The sequence below is a fragment of the Echinops telfairi genome, unplaced genomic scaffold, assembly GCF_000313985.2.
Source record: "Echinops telfairi isolate 266 unplaced genomic scaffold, ASM31398v2 ScPeMD7_7469;HRSCAF=8507_1, whole genome shotgun sequence".
Classification (NCBI taxonomy): domain Eukaryota; kingdom Metazoa; phylum Chordata; class Mammalia; order Afrosoricida; family Tenrecidae; genus Echinops; species Echinops telfairi.
This window is the reverse complement of record NW_022111373.1, coordinates 120,042,902-120,062,119: the sequence shown is the minus strand read 5'-3', so window position 1 is coordinate 120,062,119 and position 19,218 is coordinate 120,042,902. Positions and strand designations below refer to the sequence as shown.

Below are 19,218 nucleotides of genomic sequence, written 5' to 3'. Positions count from 1 at the left end.
ATACATTGTGAATTATGCGCCAATAAAACTTAAAAAAAAGCAATCAAACAGCCATGTTCAGTTTTAAAAATCATTTTAAAAACGTCATGTCTTTTAATGTCATGCTAGCCTTTGAGGGCAGGGTCGCGTTGAGAAGCAGGATGGATGCGATGACCCTGAGACTCTTCCCGAGCGCCCTCCTCCCCGACTTCACAAGCAGAATTGAACACAATTCCAGGAGGTGCCCCATAGCCCGTGTGCAAGCACCGTCAAAGGCCCCTGGCCCCAGGGAGACAGCCCGGTTTAGTGTCCTCTGACCTAGACGTGCGCGTGGGCCGACTTTCAGGGCTCAATGGATGGGCCTGAGCTTACAGTGACTCATTCTCTACAGGCTCGCTGCTTTCAGAGGGGCGATTTCATTATCTGCAGCAGACGACGTGAGACACAAGTCATAGAAAAGCTAAAAACGAGAACTAGTCCATAATTAGAGATTTCAAAAGGTACAGCTCTCTATCTGATAGAGTATCGTGAAAAGCTCTCAAAAAATTTTTTTTCCAAGCTCACTGAAACGGAGTCGATTCCAACTCATAGCGACCCCATAAGACAGGGTAGAACTGCCCCGGTGACAGGGTTTCTGAGACTAACTCTTCACAGGAGTAGAAAGCTTTCGGTTTCTCCTGCTGATAGGCTGGTGGGTTCGAACTGCTGTACTTTGGTTAGCAGCCCAACACATAACTGCCATGCCGCCAGGGCTCCTCTTCGAACTATCGGGTGAAATGAATGCTTCCCTGATCGGGCGGAAATCGGAGGTCACCGTCAGAGAACATGATCAGGAGGGAAAACAACAAAAAGAAAAAAGCATCTATTCCATACAGAAGCTGTTTTCTTACGTTGTTCGTTGAATGAGCAAAGTCAGAGGGACGAGGGGCATCCGCCAAGGTGAAGTTGAATGAGAGAGATATGAAATGTTTTCTGGGGAAGACCAACCTGTTGGAAACTGAGCATTAGACAGAACCACACTAGCCAGGCCTTGGCGTTTAGTCCCGGGACACCCGTCCCGAGGAAAACCCGGCAGGCTGAGGCCAGGGAGCGGGGCCGCTTCGGGGCCGTCTTCATTTCTTGACGTCCTCGGCCTCATCCGGTTCCCTCTCTTGATGTTCTCTTTCCCACCGCATTTCCTTTAGCTCTTGTCTGTACTTCCGTTCAATGAACCGCTTCTGATGAGCCATCTGGGGAAAGTTATCTGACACAGGGAGAGAGATTTTATATTTAATGAAGGGTAGCCACTAGTGCAAAAAAAAAAAAAGCCGAGGATTAAACATATACACATACAAACGTGCTTGTCTGAAATGTTTGCAGAAGTTGGGTTTTCTAAGGAAGAGGCAGGAGTGGGGTGGGATGGGGGTGGGGACTTATCTCTTCCTGTTCCCTTAATTCTGCTGGCCTTGGGAAACACAAGGGGAGTTCTGGATCGGCCCCCGGGATTCTAGAGTGCAGGAGCTGCTGGGAGCCCAACATCCAAGGCACCAGCCAGGCAAGAGGGTACAACGCAGACCCAGGGTTCTCGAGGGCTCCAGCCACATTCCCCAAGCAAGGCGGCAGCTTCCGGAAAAGAGTAAGGGAGCCGGTCAAAGGGAGCTGCATAGTTTGGGAAAAGATCAGGCAAGTAAGAGGACGTGTAAGTCAGTCACTGTCTTCAGCTCACTCTGGCTGTCAGGTTTACGGGGAGCTAGATCCACAGCAGGCAACGCAAGCAGAACACTTTCGTTTGGCTGCAAGAGACGCGGACGGATCAGTGTTATACTTTGAGCTGCCGTCGGCTGCTATGACAGTGCTGGCACAGTGGGGATCTTGATCCAGACATCGCTCGGTTCCCCGCTCACTTGTGGGGGGGAAGTTGGTGGCGACAGCAGGAAGGACTTAAGCCCACACCAGTCTTCCCTGCTGCTCACTCAAGCGTAAGGTGACCAGATTTTAACATTGGTAAAGCGGGAAACCATTGATAAAACTCATATCCTGGTGAAATAGCCATGTAGCAGCCGATAACTGTATACCCTGGCTTGTCATGCCTTCTTTCCAAAAATCGGGGCTATTTAAAATTGCCACGGGAAAAATTGTTAAAAATTGGGACTGTCCCGCCAAAAGTGGGACGTCTGGTCGCCTTATTCAAGCACCTTTCAAGCTGTAGGAGCCAAGGAGGGGTGCTGGCAGGAGTGAGGCCTACAAACGAACCCTGATAACTCAGGGAGCACAAACATGCTGTGTTCTCTCTCAGAGGTAAGGGACTCTGACACAGAAGCATGGCCCCGAGACGGCGGTTGGAGGGGGGAGAATGGCATTCCGAAGGGCAGCAAGTTTGTCTGACTCTGTGCTCAGCATGGCAACGTGGATCCCTCGATCGCCGCTGACTGAATGCTTGTTTTCTTCCCCTTTCTAATCGCATGTCCCTTCCTTACCCCAGGACGGGGAAGGGCAGGGCGGCCAGAAAAGCACCTGGTAGCATCTGGAGAGACCTTGTCTAGCTAAGATTTGGGGATTGATTTTGAACAAGCGAAACAAAGTGACCTACAATTTAGAAATAAAGCAGGAGTAGAGCCCTATCCCCTAAATAATGCTCTGTTCGCTCTTCATGCATTGTGCAGCGCAGGGGCCTCGAGTACTTTCCAAAAACCAATCAGAAAAATCAGGCAAAAGTTCGTTTTCAAGCAAGCTTCTACAAAGTGAACCTGACTTTCCTACGAGATTCTATTATAGAATTGAGTTGTATGAAAAAGAACAATCCCACTTCTCAGATCTAACCATTGGTGGCCTTGTAGACTCTGACTCTGTAACCTTTTCCCGTGTGGTAAAGTCTCTCCACACAAAGGCACACACTACGTAAGTGCACACACATTTCAACAATCCACAGAGCCGCGCAACCACTCCCTGTCACATCAGAGCATCCCGTCTCTCAGGCACAATGCGTTCTCATTTGCTCTACTGTCAGCATTCCCTAAACCATTAGTCTTTCAAAGCACAGCTTTAATGGCTGCAACACAGGACAGCCTGTGGTTCCATTTGAGTGGGGAAACCCGGGCCCACTCTACTGGATGTCATACATGCCGTCTTACTGGAAGGCAGACAGCCCTGTGCATTTACAGGTTGCCTGTGGCTGCTCCACAGTACAAGGGCAGACTTGGGTAGTTGGACACAAGTCTCCTACAAAGACGAAAATATTTACTATCTGGCCATTTGTACCCAAGTTTACCATCGCCTGGCCTCAAACCACCCCAACCTGACTGCCACTGAGTGTATTTCCACTCAGAGCGACCCCAGAAAAGAGGGTAGGTCTCGGAGACTGTTTACTCTTTGTGGAAGTAGAAAGCCTTCTCTTCGTGTGGAACTGCTGATGCTGGGGTTATCAACTCGATGTGCACTTGTTAAGCTACCAGGCCTCTGTCTTTGCCAGGGTAGACCACCCTTTACTTAAATGGAGCCCTGGTGGCGCAGTGGCTAAGTGCTCAACAGTGCAGTGAGATGCCAGCAGTTTGAACCGCCAGTGGCTCTGGGGCAAAAAAGCACCAGCAGTTTGCTTTTGTGCAGATTACAGCCTTGGGAATCTGACCTCTGGGGTCACTGTGCATTGCAGCCACTCCATGGCAACAGGCTTGGTGGGTTGGTAAATTTTGTACAGTGCGGTTAAACATGCAGATTTTTCAACCCCCCCCCCCACCCCCTACCCTTTGCTATTAGAAATAATGCCACGATCATCAGGGTCTGTAACCCTTGGTCTCCCATTTATTGTCGAGGTCTGATTCACAAACAGTGCACTCTCTGCAGTAAAGGGCATGAAGCCCAGTGAGGACCTGAGCCACCCGGCCACTGGCCTTCCCAGCACAATGACACCCGCTGCATCTTCCACGCTGTGAAGGGCCTGCTAGAGAACTCTTTCAGTTATCCAAAGAGGACCACTTTAAAACACACACACGAAGATAACCGTTCACAATTTCATAAGCGGAAAATGAAGCCTCCCTTCTATTTCAGTGTGTGATGGTGCTTTGACAGCGAATGGGTGAGAAAGTCCCCCAGAGTCAGCTTCAGACTCCCAGTGGCACATCTGTGGATGCTGGGCCCTGGCACAGAAGGTTGCGGTGGACAGAGGGCTGCTGGTCCTGCCAGGTTCAGAGCTCGTCGTTGCTGCCTGCTCTACTGCTGACTAGAGAGGGGACGCCTGCTGATTTCCTCTTGGCTCTGGGCCCCTTCGCCTCCCCTGGAACCTCTCCCAAGCCTGAGAACCCGGAGCCTCTTCACGCTCCACTTCCACACTCAGCTCCCCGCGACTGAGGCTGCCTGCCTGAAGCATGAAACAACCGCACTGTCAGGTGTTGCCTCCGGGTGCTGTGGTGCAGGGGAGGATTCCTACCACGCCTAACACTTCAATTGACAAAAGACTATGCCCTCCCCTCCCTATTTCAGCAATGATCAAATTTGACTTTCTTCAATTCAACCATAAGTCTTGGGGATTCATCCCAGAGAGATACATGTTTCAATACGTACACATTTCTTTTCTACAGTGATCAAAAGCCAGAAATGAAAGTGTCTACCAATCACAAAGAGAGCTGAAAACAAGATAATAGATCCACAAGATAATCATTAGTAGCCATTACAAAGAATCGGTTGAAAACTATTCCAAATGACTGGCAGGAGACGGTTATGAGGCACACCCACTTCCCACTTATTGACATGGTTAGGTCCCTGAGACTAGGTTACCATGTGCAAGTGATGTTAAGCTAAAATGGAGGATGATCACAATAGATTACAAAACGGAAGATGATTGCATTGGTGCATAAGGGGCAAGTTACATCATTACCTGGCTGCCAAACCACTGAGAATCGTGGCCCCGCCAAGGAGCCACATAGCCCTCACAAGCCTCCCTGCCGGCATTAACTTTCCTTCACACTGCAGCGGCACTGGTCACTACTGCAAAGCCTGTGTCATTAATGCGCGAAACAGCTGCGGTGGGACGTTTTACTATTGCTGTAAATGCCTACAGCTGGGTAACGAGATTGTTGATAAGTGAGGAGTGGGTGTATTACTGAGCAGAGAACAAGCACAGAAATATGTAACTATCACCCCGTGTCAACAGCACAAAGCCAAAAACAGAAGGAAAGGAAAGAAAAAGGTGGCGGCTTCACAGGCACCCTTCCCTCCCGTGTGAGACCGCAGGGAGCGAGGGAACACGCAAGGTCCCATGGGGCTGCTGTGGGCTACCTGGGGTGGAAGTAGGGCTTTATGCAAAAAAAAGGGAAGACGAACACCCCCAAATACTAGGGAATTAATTACTCTTTTTGAAAAAAAAAATTATAAACCGGCATGTGGAGAATAATTAAGAAGAAAACATATTACAGTACTCACCCATTTTTCTACTTCCTCATTTTCATCCCATAAAACACGCGCTACATTAGAAACACATAATTATAGAAAAAGAGATAGGCTTACATTTTTCAAGTGCATCCATCGCGGCTCCCATTTCTGCTTGCTGAATGCTATTTAAAAAAAAGAAAAGATAAGCTGCACTTTAATCTACACATTTTTTCTCAAAAAATACGAGGTGTGGCTACAAACCATTCTGGCTGATTTTCATGTTTAGTGCATACAATTTTATCTGCTTCCTGTCACGGACTCAATTGCACAGATCGGAACATCTAGAGGCGTACGGAGAACTTGCATGTATTTGCACAAAGCCTAGTGAAGGTTTTCGTTCCACACTTTTAATATTGCAATAAAGTGCCTTCCTTTCACACTAGGTCTCACTGAAGGCTGAGTAACCTCCGCAGTGTAAAGTTTAAGGAGGCAAAGAATAATGTGTGCACACACACAGACACGCACACCCACAGGAGGGGCTCCACGAAACCGATAGGTAAATGGAGTTACAAGATAGCGGCATGTTTGCATGAACTTTCTGAGGGCACACCTAGATTTCACATCGCTTCTCAGACGAAGGTCTAGGGGGAAGGTGAGAACTCTGCCGGCCTGAGAGGTCAGCATTTCCACCACACTCGAGGGAGCTGCAGTTGGGGATCAGAGGTCAGCCCAGGGCACATTGCACATGTCTTGTTGAAGGCTAACATTCTTGGCACTCTGGTGGGCAAGTGAAATCGGACAGAGCTTACCTGTGCACCAGGGATCGGGGCTTTCTCAAGATAGCCACTCACACTGTGTGGGGCCGGGGACTTGGGGAGGACAATCATTGAGAGGAGCCGTACCCCACTGTGCTCACACATTCTCTATGCTGAGGGTAAGAAGCAAACGACTGCAGAGTTTGAGCCTCTCAGCCACCAGGGACATTCATTCACAGGCGTCTCATACCTCGGTCCTTTCCCGCAGCCTATTCTTTCTCCCTTGAAGTAAACGGCCACCGTGTAGGTCCGGGCATGGGATGGCCCCACGGTCTGCAGGGTCCTGCGAGGGAAAGGGAAGGACTGAAGGATTATTCCACGGACGTTGCTCATACACACGACCGACTCAGCAACCCAGGTACTTACTGCTTTGACGGAAGAAGGTGAAGGTAAGGAAAAAGAGGGGGAGGCAGGGGAGTAACAGGATACACGTATAATTGCTGAACCAGGCAAAGGGAGGGAGCTTCTAAGGTAGGACACTCTTCTTCTGTAATCATTTTATTGGGGGCTCGTACAACTCTTATCACGATCCATGCATCCATCCATTGTGTCAAGCACATTGGTACACTTGTTGCCACCATCATTTTCAAAACATTTTCTTTCTATTGAGCCCTTGGTATCAGGCATCTTATTTTTCCCCCCTCCCTCTCCCACCTTCCCTCCCTCATGAACCCTTGATAAATTATAAATTATTATTTTTTCATGTTTTTCACCCACTTTTCTGTTGTCCATCCCTCTGGGAGGGGGTTATATGTAGATCATTGTGATCCATTCCCCCTTTCTTCCCCCACCTTCCCCTTCCCCTCCTGGTATGGCTATTCTCAATATTAGTCCTGAGGGGTTTATCTGTCCTGGATTCCCTGTGTTTCCAGCTCTTATCTGTACCCGGGTACATGCTCTGGTCTATCCAGATTTGTAAGGTATAATTGGGGTCATGATAGTGGAGGGGGTGGGGCAGACATTAAAGAACCAGAGGAAAGTTGTATGTTTCATTGGTGCTATACTGCACCCTGATTGGCTCATATCCTCCCTAACGGCCCTTCTGTAAGGGGATGTCCAATTGCCTACAGATGGGCTTTGGGTCTCCACTCTGCACTCCCCCTCATTCACAATGATATGAGTTTTTTATTCTGGGTCTTTGATGCCTGATACCTGATGCTATGGACACCTCACTCATGAGCACACAGGCCGGTGTGCTTCTTCCATGTGGGCTTTGTTGCTTCTGAGCTAGATGGCCGCTTGTTTACCTTCAAGCCTTTAAGACCCCAGATGCTATATCTTTTGATAGTCGGGCACCATCAGCTTTCTTCACCACATTTGCTTATTCACCCACTTTTGTCTTCAGCAATTGTGTTGGGAAGGTGAACATAATGGAATGCCAGGTTAATAGAACAAAATGTTCTTGCATTGAGGGAGTACTTGAGTGGAGGCCCAAGGTGCATCTGCTACCTTAATACTAAACCTATAAACATGTGTACATAAATCTTTCCCCCATCATCACATACAAATATATTTACATATGTACATGCCTGTATTTAGACTTCTATAAATGCCCTTTGCCTCCTAGTTCTTTCCTCTATTTCCTTGTACTTTACTCTTGTCCCACTATCATGTTCAGCCTTCATTTGGGTTTCAGTAATCAAGCCCTCTTGGTTACATTACTCTGGATCAAGCCCTACCAGGCCTAGGGCATTTGTCTTAAAACTTTCCAGTTAGAGTTTTGTTTTTTCTTGCTGTGCCCAAAGCAACATGAAGAATGTCCGAAGGTTAACATGGAGGTGAAAACTACGTTTCAGAAGGTCCTACGTGTGCATGTTCCAAGGACCATAAAATTACACACTTTTATCAGGGGAGAGTCAACGGCTGCGGTCTGCCCTCCGTTTTGTTTTGGTTTTGGTGCTAACTAATCACAGCTAAAAGCAACCGCCCTCTGGAGTCGTACACCTCCAGCGGGCCTGGTTTTCAAAGCGCAGTCTGGTATCTTACCTGGACGATCAGAAAATGCATTTCGTTTTGGAAATATCCGAGGACACGCCAGAGTGCGCTACAATGCCCCCAAGCGACACCCCATCCTGGAGTTGTAAGGATGAGGTGCAGATTTCAAATGCAGGAAAACTGATAACTTCACGCAAAAGGGAAATGAAAAGAAGCCCACAGAGATAAGGCGAGGAACATGGCCATCTTAAAGAGATCTAAAAGGGCAGGCACAACCACCCCAGCATCTTGATGCACAGGGCAAGCTCCTGGTGCCTGCTCATGTGGGGACTTGGGAGGAGGGGAAGAGTCATTTCCTTTGTGTGTCTGGAACGACATGGGGTGGTGGGGAGGAACCAGGACCCCAGCTTAGCTGTGGAGCACTGATTGTAGTGATCAGGGAAGTTGATTGTCCTCGCTTTACTTACTGAACCTTAATTACCCCTTTGATGAGGAAATACTTTGATCTTTTCATATTTAGAGGGTCATTATGCTTATTAGAGCAAACTACACTGCTATTTCCAAGCATTTGGGTTTCCCCAGGAAATAAAGGCAGGAAGGGCCCCTGGGGGCAATTTGCTGTGGGGTGACTTAACCTTTGCCTGGGCCAGTCTCGGGCCTTAGTTTTCTTTTGGGGGGGATGGGGAGCCTATAAAGTGCCGTGGCGGTTAAATGGAAACACGAAAAAGGGCTTAAAACCCCCAGCTGGCCGGCTGGTGTTTTCCTCCAGCATTCGGCCATCCAAGGAGTCCACAGGGGGCGCTGGGCTGCAGATGGCCAGCGCACACACGTGGGTTTGCACCCTCTGTGTGCACAGGCGAGAGGCCACAGGCTCGAAATTAGATTGTTCAAACATATTTAAAGTCACCCTCCAGACACAATACCTGGGGAGGTGACCTGCCGTTTTAATCACCCTTCTGCTTTGGATCGCCTCTCTGAAAACCAGCTGCCCAGTGTCTCCGGGGAACCACTCTTTGGCCAGCGCCAGACCTCCTGCCGGCACCAAGGCCTGCTCCACGGCGGGGGGAGTGGCCTTCACTGTGGCACCTGCTGCTACTACAATCCGAGGACAGAGACCCAAAGTAGGTGGCAGCCACTGGTGCCGATGCGGAGGGGAAAAGCCCCTGACATTTCGGCAACACACCTTCCTACAGCGACCACCTGAAACCAACAAGCCAAGCTCTGCTGCTAAGTCTGCTCCGATGCACAGCAACCCGGCTCGACCCCCGGGATGGCTCCGTGGGGCGCCCGGGGCTGTAAATCTTTTTTTTTTAAATCAGTTTACGGGGGCTCATACAGCTCTTATCACAATTCATCCACTGTGTCAAGCACATTTGCACATATGTCGCCATCATCATTTTCAAAACATTTTCTTTCTACCTGAGCCCTTGGTATCAGCCCATTTTCCCCTCCCACCGCTCCCCTCACGAACCCTTGATAAGTTATATGTGTGTGGGTGTGGGTGTGTATATATATATATATTTCCCCCCCCCCCATGTCTTACACTGACCAATGTCTCCCCTTCACCCACTTTTTTGTTGTTCGCCCCTGTGGGAGGGGGTTATTTATTGATCATTGTGATTGGTTCCCCTTTTCTTTCCTGGTACTGCTATTCTCATTATTGGTCCCGAGGGGTTTATCTGTCCTGGATTCTCTGTGTTTCCAGCTCTGATCTGTACCAGTGCACATGCTCTGGTCCAGCCGGATCTGTAAGGTAGAATTGGGGTCATGGATCTCTCTCCTGAGCAGCAGCTGGTGGGTTTGTACGACCAGCTTCAGGGTTAGCAGCCTGACACACCGCGCCCCAAGGCTGACGGAGCACCCCAGGGAGCACAGCTCGCAAGCCCCAGAGACAGAGGCCGAGAGCAGGAGGAGACACCAGACTGCTCCGGCCTTCTCATCGGGACGGAGGTTAGAGAGACAGAAAACAAATACAGAAATGCATGTCACCTGGTGCGCCTCCCTCAGGCACTGAATACACACTTTAAAAAGTCAAAATGGCAAAAAGGTTGTCTTATATATTTCATCAGAATAATTTTTAAAGTCTGTATAAAATCAATTTGATCCAAATTTCTATCTTGATCTCAAAATCTACACGTGTCCTTCTCCAGGCACAAGTAGCAGAGGAGAGGAGAGGTGGTGGAAGGTGCCCAGAGGACATCTAGCCTGGCCCATGTCGGCGCCGCTGACACCCCACCCCCACCCCCCACCCCCGCTGTCTGTGGGGAGGGGCACTTACTTGTACAGAGGGATGTCTGGCTCCTTTCCTTCCGTCCTAAGTGTCAGGCAACACTGCTGAAGCTGGGATTTGGGGTCGTTCCAGTCCTGATTCAAAATGAACTCCTGCAGAAAGTCCCCAAAAGGTATTCAGTAATGCGTCCTGCAATCACCAACCACAGAGCATGCCACCAATTTACACGCTAGCTGGACTTACTTTTAACCGTGGGAAGAAGCAGACGTTCATGAAGGTGTGAACATACTCCAAATCCTTATCAATGTAGAGTGCGGCAATGAATGCTGTTGTGTTGGGGGTTGGGGGAGAGATATAAAAAGAGAACATAAACCATGACCCAATGCCATTTAACAGAAAGAGTCAAAACCAAACACTGCCATCGAGTGAAGCTGGACTCACGGTGACCCGACAGGACAGGGCAGAACTGCCCCTGCGGGTTACCGAAGCTGTAACTACTTATGGGACTTGGATGTTCCATCTTTCTCCCTTAAAGAGTGCTGTTTCTGGTTTCGAACTGCTGACCTTGCAGTTAGCAGCCCAATGTGTAACCCACTACACTAACCAGGGCAGAATGGACAGTTTGCAGAAGGAAATGGCCCGAGAGCAGAGAAAGAGGCCATGTTAAAATCGAACAAACCAACAGACAACCAGAAGGCCCAATGAGGCTCCAGGATGGCCCGGCCGTGTGGCACCGCCCTCAGTGTCAGTCTGGAGGAAGTCATCCCTTAATGGGGCTTCCACGCTGATCTACAGGCCCAACGGGCCCACCAGAGAAGGGCTTTAAGAACCATGATCAAAACAGAGCCCACTCTGCCTAAGTCAAGGGTGACTCCCCAGGGTAAGGTCATCAGATTCACTAACATCCAGTGAGTGGCCAGTTCTCTGTTCTTTATTTTAAAGCAGGAATAAAAATAACTTTGATGGAGTTAAAATAAATACGTAAACAAGTAAGTAAATAAATAACCAGAGATCATCTAGCAGCTCAATGAATTTTTTTTCACCTTATTCTTTGAAAAACGTCTATCTTTAGTTCAAAACACACTGTTTCAAGTGCCGGCTGGGCTGCCTTTGCGTTTCGTAAATGAGCTGACTTTAGAGGGACGCCCTTAATATTTGCACATAATGTCATAACATTCCAAAAGAAGGGGAGAAAGTTCTAAGGCCTGGTGGCTGGCATGTTTATTACAAGGAATGGAATTCTTTAGTTAGCTATAATAAATGATTTAGTAGGTGTCGAGACCAATTTAGAAACAGTGAAAATGGCATTTGTCCATAGTGCTTTCAGCTCACTGAAAACAATGGATAATGACTTTAATAGTGAATAGATTACCTTTCTTTCTTCTGTGCCCGCTATGGGAAATCAGCCGCCCCCCCTGATTTCCCAGCCATTATGAACAATGGCCATTCTGTTACCGCTTTACACAAACAGAGCTGAGGGCTGGGGTGGGATGAGGGTCTGGGGGTGGGTGGTTTCTACCGAACCCCTGACTGAGTCTAGGATTCATGATTCATGTGTCCACATTCCACGTGCCTCTTCTCCGAACAAGCGCTGGCGAAAGCATACATACACATGCTAGGAGAAAAGAGGTCTCTTTGGGCGGAACGTGAGGGTCACGAGAAGCATGAAGTGGGGGCAGGCTGGATTTCGATCTCGAGTCTGTGGGCCGGAGAAAGGGCTTCCTGTGCTGCTGACTCACATTCCAAAAGGTCGGCCAAGGTCTTGGTCCTGAGGGCCACGGGCCTCTTGGTCTTGTCGTTGGTTATGGCGTACTCCTGCATGCCGAGCTCCTCGGCCACCTTGGCTTGGGTCCGGTTGTTCACCAGAGAGCTCCGCAGCAACTGCTCGGAAGACATGGAGTAAGTTCAGAGAGAGTGTCACTGTTGGGCCCAGCTGGCCCGAGACGGTCTCCTGGCAGGGCCCCCAGGAGTCAAAGTTGGACGTGCCAGGCATTGCCCTTGTGCTGCAGGGAAGTGCTCTGCACGCTTCTGGCTTCTCCTTACAGGCACTTTGCTGCTATTCTGGACTTGCCAAATTGACATATAGTTTGTTCCCTTGCTCAGTACCAGGGAGCCCTTTAGGAGGGGCTGCTGCTCAAGGGTTAAAAATCACAGCTTCTGGAAGTTTAATGCTACGACAGGAAGGAACGTTCTTAGAATTAATTTTACTGACGCATAAGCCACATACAATTAAAACATGTGAGTGTATCGATAGAGGGGTTGGACAGCCTTATGAATTTCTGTCACCCTGAACGCGCTCCCCATGCCATTGCCATCAGTTCCCACAATCCCCACCAGGCACAGAGATTCGGTCTGCTGCTACTAGACAGTCGTTTATAAGGAACTTTTGACTTTTTTAAGTCCAGAACTTCATGATTCAGGACATAGATGTAGTTATTGTGGGACCTGAAGAAGTGAAGTCTTCGTGTGATTTAAGGATTTCAATAGTTTATTTGCTTTTTAAATTATTATCTTTGAGATTCACATTCTTTTGTTGCTGCTCCAAAAGTTTTGTGGGAACATTCCATTATCTTTCGGTTCCGTTTTCCCACGAACGTTTTGAAGGCCCCTCAGCACATCCAGAGCAGCTGCACAGACGGGAGAGCCTCGCAGGATGGGGCATGTTGGACGCAGGGTGACTATGAGCTGGTGGCTGACTTGGACTACCTAACAGCAGCAACATCCTGGGTGTCTTAGTCTGTCCACACGGCGCTCCCTTATCATGACCCAAATTAAACGGTAACATTCATATTTCAACCTCAGGCACTCCAAACAAGAATTTCCCCTAGGAGTTTCAGACAGCGCCCTCCAAAGCTATCCGAGTAGAAACCGGAAGCCTCACACACACACCCCACACCCCCCAGAATGACTACATTCAGTCCACTGTAGAGGGCGCTCCTCCAACAAGAGTAGGGTGGTGGGCACCCAGAAGAAGGTGGAGCAATTGGTTCCGAGTTAACACAGTAGTGGCTGTTAGCTGAAAGGTTGCAGGCGGGCGTTCACCTACAGCAGGGGTGTTGGGCTTTTTTCCCCCACCAAGGGCCATGTGGATATTTATAACATCATTCTCCGGCCAAACTGGTCTAACGTTTAACTTACCCCTCACGTACTGGCTGAAACGGCTTCTCTGTGGAGAGGCATGTGATGTTAGCTGAATTTACGATTTCTTTGGTCTTAACATGGCGGGCGGGCCGGATGTTCTCCTCCAGCCCTGACCTAGAGGCACCTTATTAGAAAGCTCTGGCAATCTGTTACCAAAAAGTAGCCATGAAAAGCCCGATGGAGCACCATGCTCCTCTGACGGCTATGGGGTCACCCTGAGTGACGGAGAAGCTGGAGGGAAGGCTGGGGGAGGAAGGTAGACACAAAAGTGTAACGGACAGGGCCCCAGCCGGAAGGAACTCCCCCAACCCAAACTGAACAAAGTTATACCCAGACTCTAAGATCTGGGGGAGATCCTGCCCCGACGGCGAGAAGTTTTCTGACAACAGATACCACAAATCCCTGGTCTACTTGAAAAAGCAAAATTCCTTCCTGCTAGGATGCCGTTCTACAGACAGGGCTAAGGGCAGAAGGAGGCTCTGAGTTTTGCTGGCATTCCACTCCCTGCTGTTCCACATCGCACTTTCTTTATTAGAAGCAAGTTTTATGCTTTATGGCGCCATGGTGTCAACTGAGCTTATGAAAATCAAGATTTATTTTCAATGCCTGATATTGCATCCTTGACAATAGATAAATAAGAAACAATATGTTCTTAATTTGTCTGACAATGATTCATGAAGCAGAAATACAACTTGATCTTCATAAGCCATGCTTGCTGTGGGATTTCAGACGATTACTCTTGACTTGTCTCTGCTCCCTTCCTCCTCCTCTTTCCCCCCAGCTCCATCATTTCCTCAATAGAATTAATAGCCACAGAGAAGCTCAAAATTTCAAAAGGCCTGATGTATAACGTAAAAAGAAGACCCAACTAATAAGGGGCCCAGAAATTTTACTGGCCTTATACCGTGTAATCATGGAATGCTTGAGCTGGCAGGAAAAGATCTTTTTTGGTCTGGAATCATGGAACGGAAGGAGCCATCCTTTCAGGAGAGGCTAAGGTGGGACAGGAGAGTTATTTGGGGAAGAAGACGATGATGGGTAATTTTGTGTGTTAACTGGGCTATAAACCGAAACCACACCCACTGTCATCAGTCCGTTCTGACCGAGGGCCACCCTACTGGAGAGAGCAGGACTGCATCAGAGGGCCTAGGCTGTCCATCCTTATGGGTGCTTGATAGCACGCCTTTCTCCCAGAGAGGCTGATGGTTTTAACCTGCTCCTTCGCAGTTAACAGCGGAGAACTCTAACTAGTGTTCACCAGGGCTCCTGGGCTACAGGGCCGAGTCCCGCAATCACACACGAGTGAAATGCTGCTGTTACAACAGTACTTCGTGAGGTTGACTTCTACCATCAGTTACCCGGCACCAGCTCCTACACATTTCAGACTCACCAGCTCCTCCAATCACAGTCATGTTCACAGGAGCAAGTACTTGAAATACGTCTGTACACATCGCTCCCACCCTATTCGAGGGCTGACCACCTGCACTCACAAGCTGTTTCTTGGAGTTTCTTCTGTCTGTCTTATCAGTAATATGGGCCATGCAGAAGGTTGCAATGTGTACTTTGCTGATGTTATCATTCACAGATGTTCACGCACTGACATTCAAAGATTGGGTTTATAACGATACCAACAGTAAAAGTCTGTAATAATGAAAACAACCCCCCCCCCCAAAGGGTATTCGACTTATGTCAAAACTGACTTGGGGCAGAGTCAACACGAGGGCACCCCGTTATAAGTCAGGGGCTTCCTGTGAGTGCTTCCGGCGAGGGGAGAGAGCCTCCGGTGGTGCAGTCTATGTGGACGCATGGCAGTATTGACCACGGGCACACACACAGCACGGTCACTCACCAGTGACCAGCGGGCAGTGTTGGGGAGCGCTGCTGTCCGCTAGGAGGGGGCGAATCAGGAGGGCAGGAAGCAGAGATACTTCCGGTTCTACTGCAGACACGCCCCGACAGGTCTCAGAGCAGCAGGGGGCCAGGAGAGAGTGAGCTATGTATGTTCCTGCGAAAATCTCAGATCTGCCTCAAAAGCCAGTGGGGGAAGACAGGCACTTCACCCCTCGTTCTCCTGTCAGTCTACATTCAGAAGATGAGCTGAACAGAGGGCAGACCTTGCTCTTTGCCTAAACAAGAACGCGCCAACAGCACTTCTTAAAATGACAGCTTCCATCCTTGACCTTGGCTGAACTCTTCCTCAGAGTGAGTAAAACTGCTGTTTGCCAGAAAAAGGGCTCGGTGAGGCCAGCCAGGAAGATGTGCACTGGAGGGCCTGGCAGTTCAGTCACATACGGTGTGAGGGGCTCCAAGTGATGGCAGCTGACCAGCCGGCCCAGATGGCACCCATCCTAGGCTGCCCTCGGGGGCTGGTCATCCCCTAAGAGCAACCCCCCAACCCACACACCCACACCCACACCCACACACAAGTCATCGCAACGTCCAGTGGCAGCCAGAGTGACAGCCCAGGTGGCCTTCTAGACCCTGGCCCTCTAGAAAGGCCCCTTAAGAGTGCCGAGCAAGCCTCCAGACCCCCCAGTGGCTCCTGGGCCGGGCTGTCTTAGAAAGGCCACTTCTCAGAGCCACAGAATCTGAATTTCTGGAGATCTGACCTAACACACAGGCACGTGTAACATCTATGAAGGTGGATTCTGAGGAAGGTGGAAGTAGAACTGGAAAATCACCCGAGTCAGTCGGCGGGAAAGGGGCAGGGAAGTGTCTTCCGGAAGGAGGTCGCTGTTCTGGCAAAAGCAGGGTGCCGTGAGACGGTGCTGCGGGTGGGCAGTGCTGCGGGTGGGCAAAGAAGACCCTCGCGTGGAGCTGGAGGGGGAATTGGCACAGGCGCAGAGTGAGGGCCACGGCGGGGGGCTGGCTGGTAAAGCTCAGCCCGAGGCTGTTCCAATGAGCGTGCGGTTAAAGATGCCCCAGATGTCCAACCTTTCCAAAATGCTACCCTGCTCCATCATCCCAACAGCAGTCACCACCCTTCCCCCAAGAGTCCACCCTCAAGTTCGGGGGCTCCCCAGCCTCCAGGGCAATGGCGCACGTGGTTGTGGGGGCCGGCATTCAGGTTCGGGGGTATCTCAGGTGATGTGGGGAGGAAAGGAAAGTGGCGCCAGCGTCTCCAAGCACAGAGCGCTTGCAGGTGGTGTGGAGGAGGCTGGGCTTCAGCCCGCTGAGGGGCGGCACCCCGGAAGTCTTCCGAAGACACTGACCAAGTAGACCGATGCCCCCAAAATGGACTAATGCATTCACTCGATGTGAGGCGGTATCACTAGTTCTCCCTTTCGACCCACTGACAATAGGTTTGAGTTGTTCTTATTGTCTGCGTTCTTCTTGTTGGGTTTTGTTTTCTGTAGGCTTTTCTTTCGATGACACTGACCAGTCGGGGTCAATCTACAGAGACAGTCACTGAATGGACAGTTTTTAGGGTGATGGCAGGGGAGGCTGGGGAAATGGAGAGCGAACAATGATGAGTACAACAAGGAAGTATATGTTCTAAAATTAATTGTGGCAATGATTGCAAGACTCTTTTTTAGTAGGTTTAAACCACTGAATTATGTGATATGCAAATTATGTCAACAAAACTTAAAAATTGTTTAAATTACAACAACCAAGGCTTCAGGAGGGCACTGGCCAGGTAACTTTTTATTTAATTGTAAGAAAACCCTATTGGTGACTTCAGTGGCGCAAGATGTGAGGCTGTCCAGTCCACAGATATGGACGCCATCCAGTGCTATTTCTACAAAGGGGCAATGTCTGCTTTCAACTTTTGTATTTAAGCAGAAATCTAGAAAACCAGCATTCAGTGCTCAATTGAGCATGAGTTATTAGTCTATTTCACAAGCGGTGTGATGTAGTTGTAAAATTAATAAATTAATTAAAAAGATGCAGCGCCCAGCAGGCTGGGTTCAAATGGGGCTGCAGGCACTGCCTGGCTGTGTGGCTCCAGACGGTTACTGCCTCCGGGCCTCAGTTTCCACATCTGAACAATAGAGAAGACCGTTTCCACCTCACAGGGCGTTCAGAGAAGAGAAGAGGTGTTCCACCTAGTACAGTGGCCGGCACAGCATAAGCACAGAAATGTTAGCCCCTGTGGTCAACAACAATCCCCTCTTCCTTCTCAGGTGAGACATACTTGCTCTTCATAAACAAGGAAAGGCCTCTAGAGGTCCTAAGAATTGCTCTAGCTTTTTTGTTTTCAATGCAAAATATTTTGAATACCTGCTCACTCGTCTTCAAAGTTCTCCAAGTTGCCAGGTGCTAAACGGCACTGTGGCATAAATGGTGGCCTAGCTACAGGCCACAGAGTCAAACCCACCACCAGCCACTTTCTGAGAAAGACAAGGCTTTCTTGTAAAGATTTACAGCCGCAGAAATCCTCGTTAGGGTCACTGTGAGTCGGAATCGACTTGATGGCAGTGGACTGGACTTTCTTTTTGTGTTTGTTAACCTGTCCTTAACACTTCTGCTTTCCTACGTCCCCACAACGGGCAAAGTTGGACTCTGAGTAAAGAAAGCTGAGGAAGAGTGGATGCCTGTGAACTACCGGGCTGGTGAAGAAGAATGAAAGTAACACGGACTGCCAAAAGAACAAACCAATGTGTCTTGGAAGGGGAGCAGCCGTCATGCTCCTTAGAAGCCAGGAGGGCCAGGCATCGCATCACATACTTTGGACATGTTGTCGGGAGGGGCCGGTCCCTGGGAAAAGGTGTTGTGCTTGCTAAGTGGGTGCATGAAAAGGAGAAACCCCTCAGCAAGACAGGCTGACGACACGGTGGCGGCAACAGCGAGCCCACGGCAACTGCGAGGGCGGCGTGGGGTGGGTGGGGGGTTCCACCTGTTGGGCACAGTGTCTATCACCTGTAACAGACTCAATAGCCCCTAACAACAACAACAACAACAAAAGGAACATGGTTTCATGAGGGGGAGTCAAAAAAGTTCACGGACAAATTCCATTATCTTTTCATGTCTGTTTTCAGCAAACTTTTTGAAGCCCCCTTCGCATTTGACAGGAAGGCTCTCGGGAACGGAGTGGAAAGGAATGGAGGGGCACAGGCATGTGACAATGTAAATGACACCGCCACACAGCACAGGACATGGTCTGTGGTCTTGGCACAGCCATCTTTACAATTGTTTTGAACTTAAATACTAAGAAGAAAAAGCTTTACTGGTCTCTCTCTCTCTCTCTCACACACACACACACACACACACACACACACACACACACGAGCACCTTCCCTTCCATCCCACTCATCACTCACTCTGGACACTGCGCTGGGAACCACAGCTGCAGGGCATGAGCGACCAAAGGGGGCCACCTAGTGTACACTCCATAGGCTGTGATTTATGGCTGCGAAGAGTTTAACAAGAGAACAGGGGATGATAGCAGAATACATTATTAAAGATGACAGTGATGTGGCACACAGGTCTATTACACCAGGAGTGGGAGCCAGATGGTCTCCATTTCCCATGATAGCGAAAGAAAAGCTACACAAATGCTCGCAGGAGGAATTCAGGTCAAATGGGAAGGGGCGCGTGATGCCAGTGATGGAGAAATTGTGGAACAGGTTACCAAGGGAGGCTGTGGCACCCGTCTCCTCCGAGAGCTCCTTCAGCTCGGACACCGGTTAGAGTGAGCTGCAGGCAGCAGGGAGAGGCGGCCCGGCCAGTTCCCACCCTGTTTACCCATCCTCTCTACCATGCCTCTAACACACACACACACACCCCACCAGTTCCCACCCTGTTTACCCATCCTCTCTACCATGCTTCTAACTA

At 49.5% G+C, this 19,218-nt stretch overlaps 1 protein-coding gene across 1 annotated transcript in view; it reads right to left on the bottom strand.

Annotated features, from left to right (window-relative positions):
- Positions 1 to 671: 671 nt before the first annotated feature.
- Positions 672 to 19,218, bottom strand: part of DROSHA (drosha ribonuclease III) — a 151,651-nt gene continuing 133,104 nt past the window's right edge. The window contains exons 27-32 of the mRNA XM_045285270.1: positions 12,042 to 12,183; positions 10,546 to 10,628; positions 10,351 to 10,454; positions 6,328 to 6,420; positions 5,458 to 5,504; positions 672 to 1,222 (exon numbers count right to left, since the gene is read on the bottom strand). Of these exons, the coding sequence (XP_045141205.1) occupies positions 1,092 to 1,222; positions 5,458 to 5,504; positions 6,328 to 6,420; positions 10,351 to 10,454; positions 10,546 to 10,628; positions 12,042 to 12,183 (600 nt within the window). The 3' untranslated portion in view covers positions 672 to 1,091. The remainder of the gene's footprint in view (positions 1,223 to 5,457; positions 5,505 to 6,327; positions 6,421 to 10,350; positions 10,455 to 10,545; positions 10,629 to 12,041; positions 12,184 to 19,218) is intronic.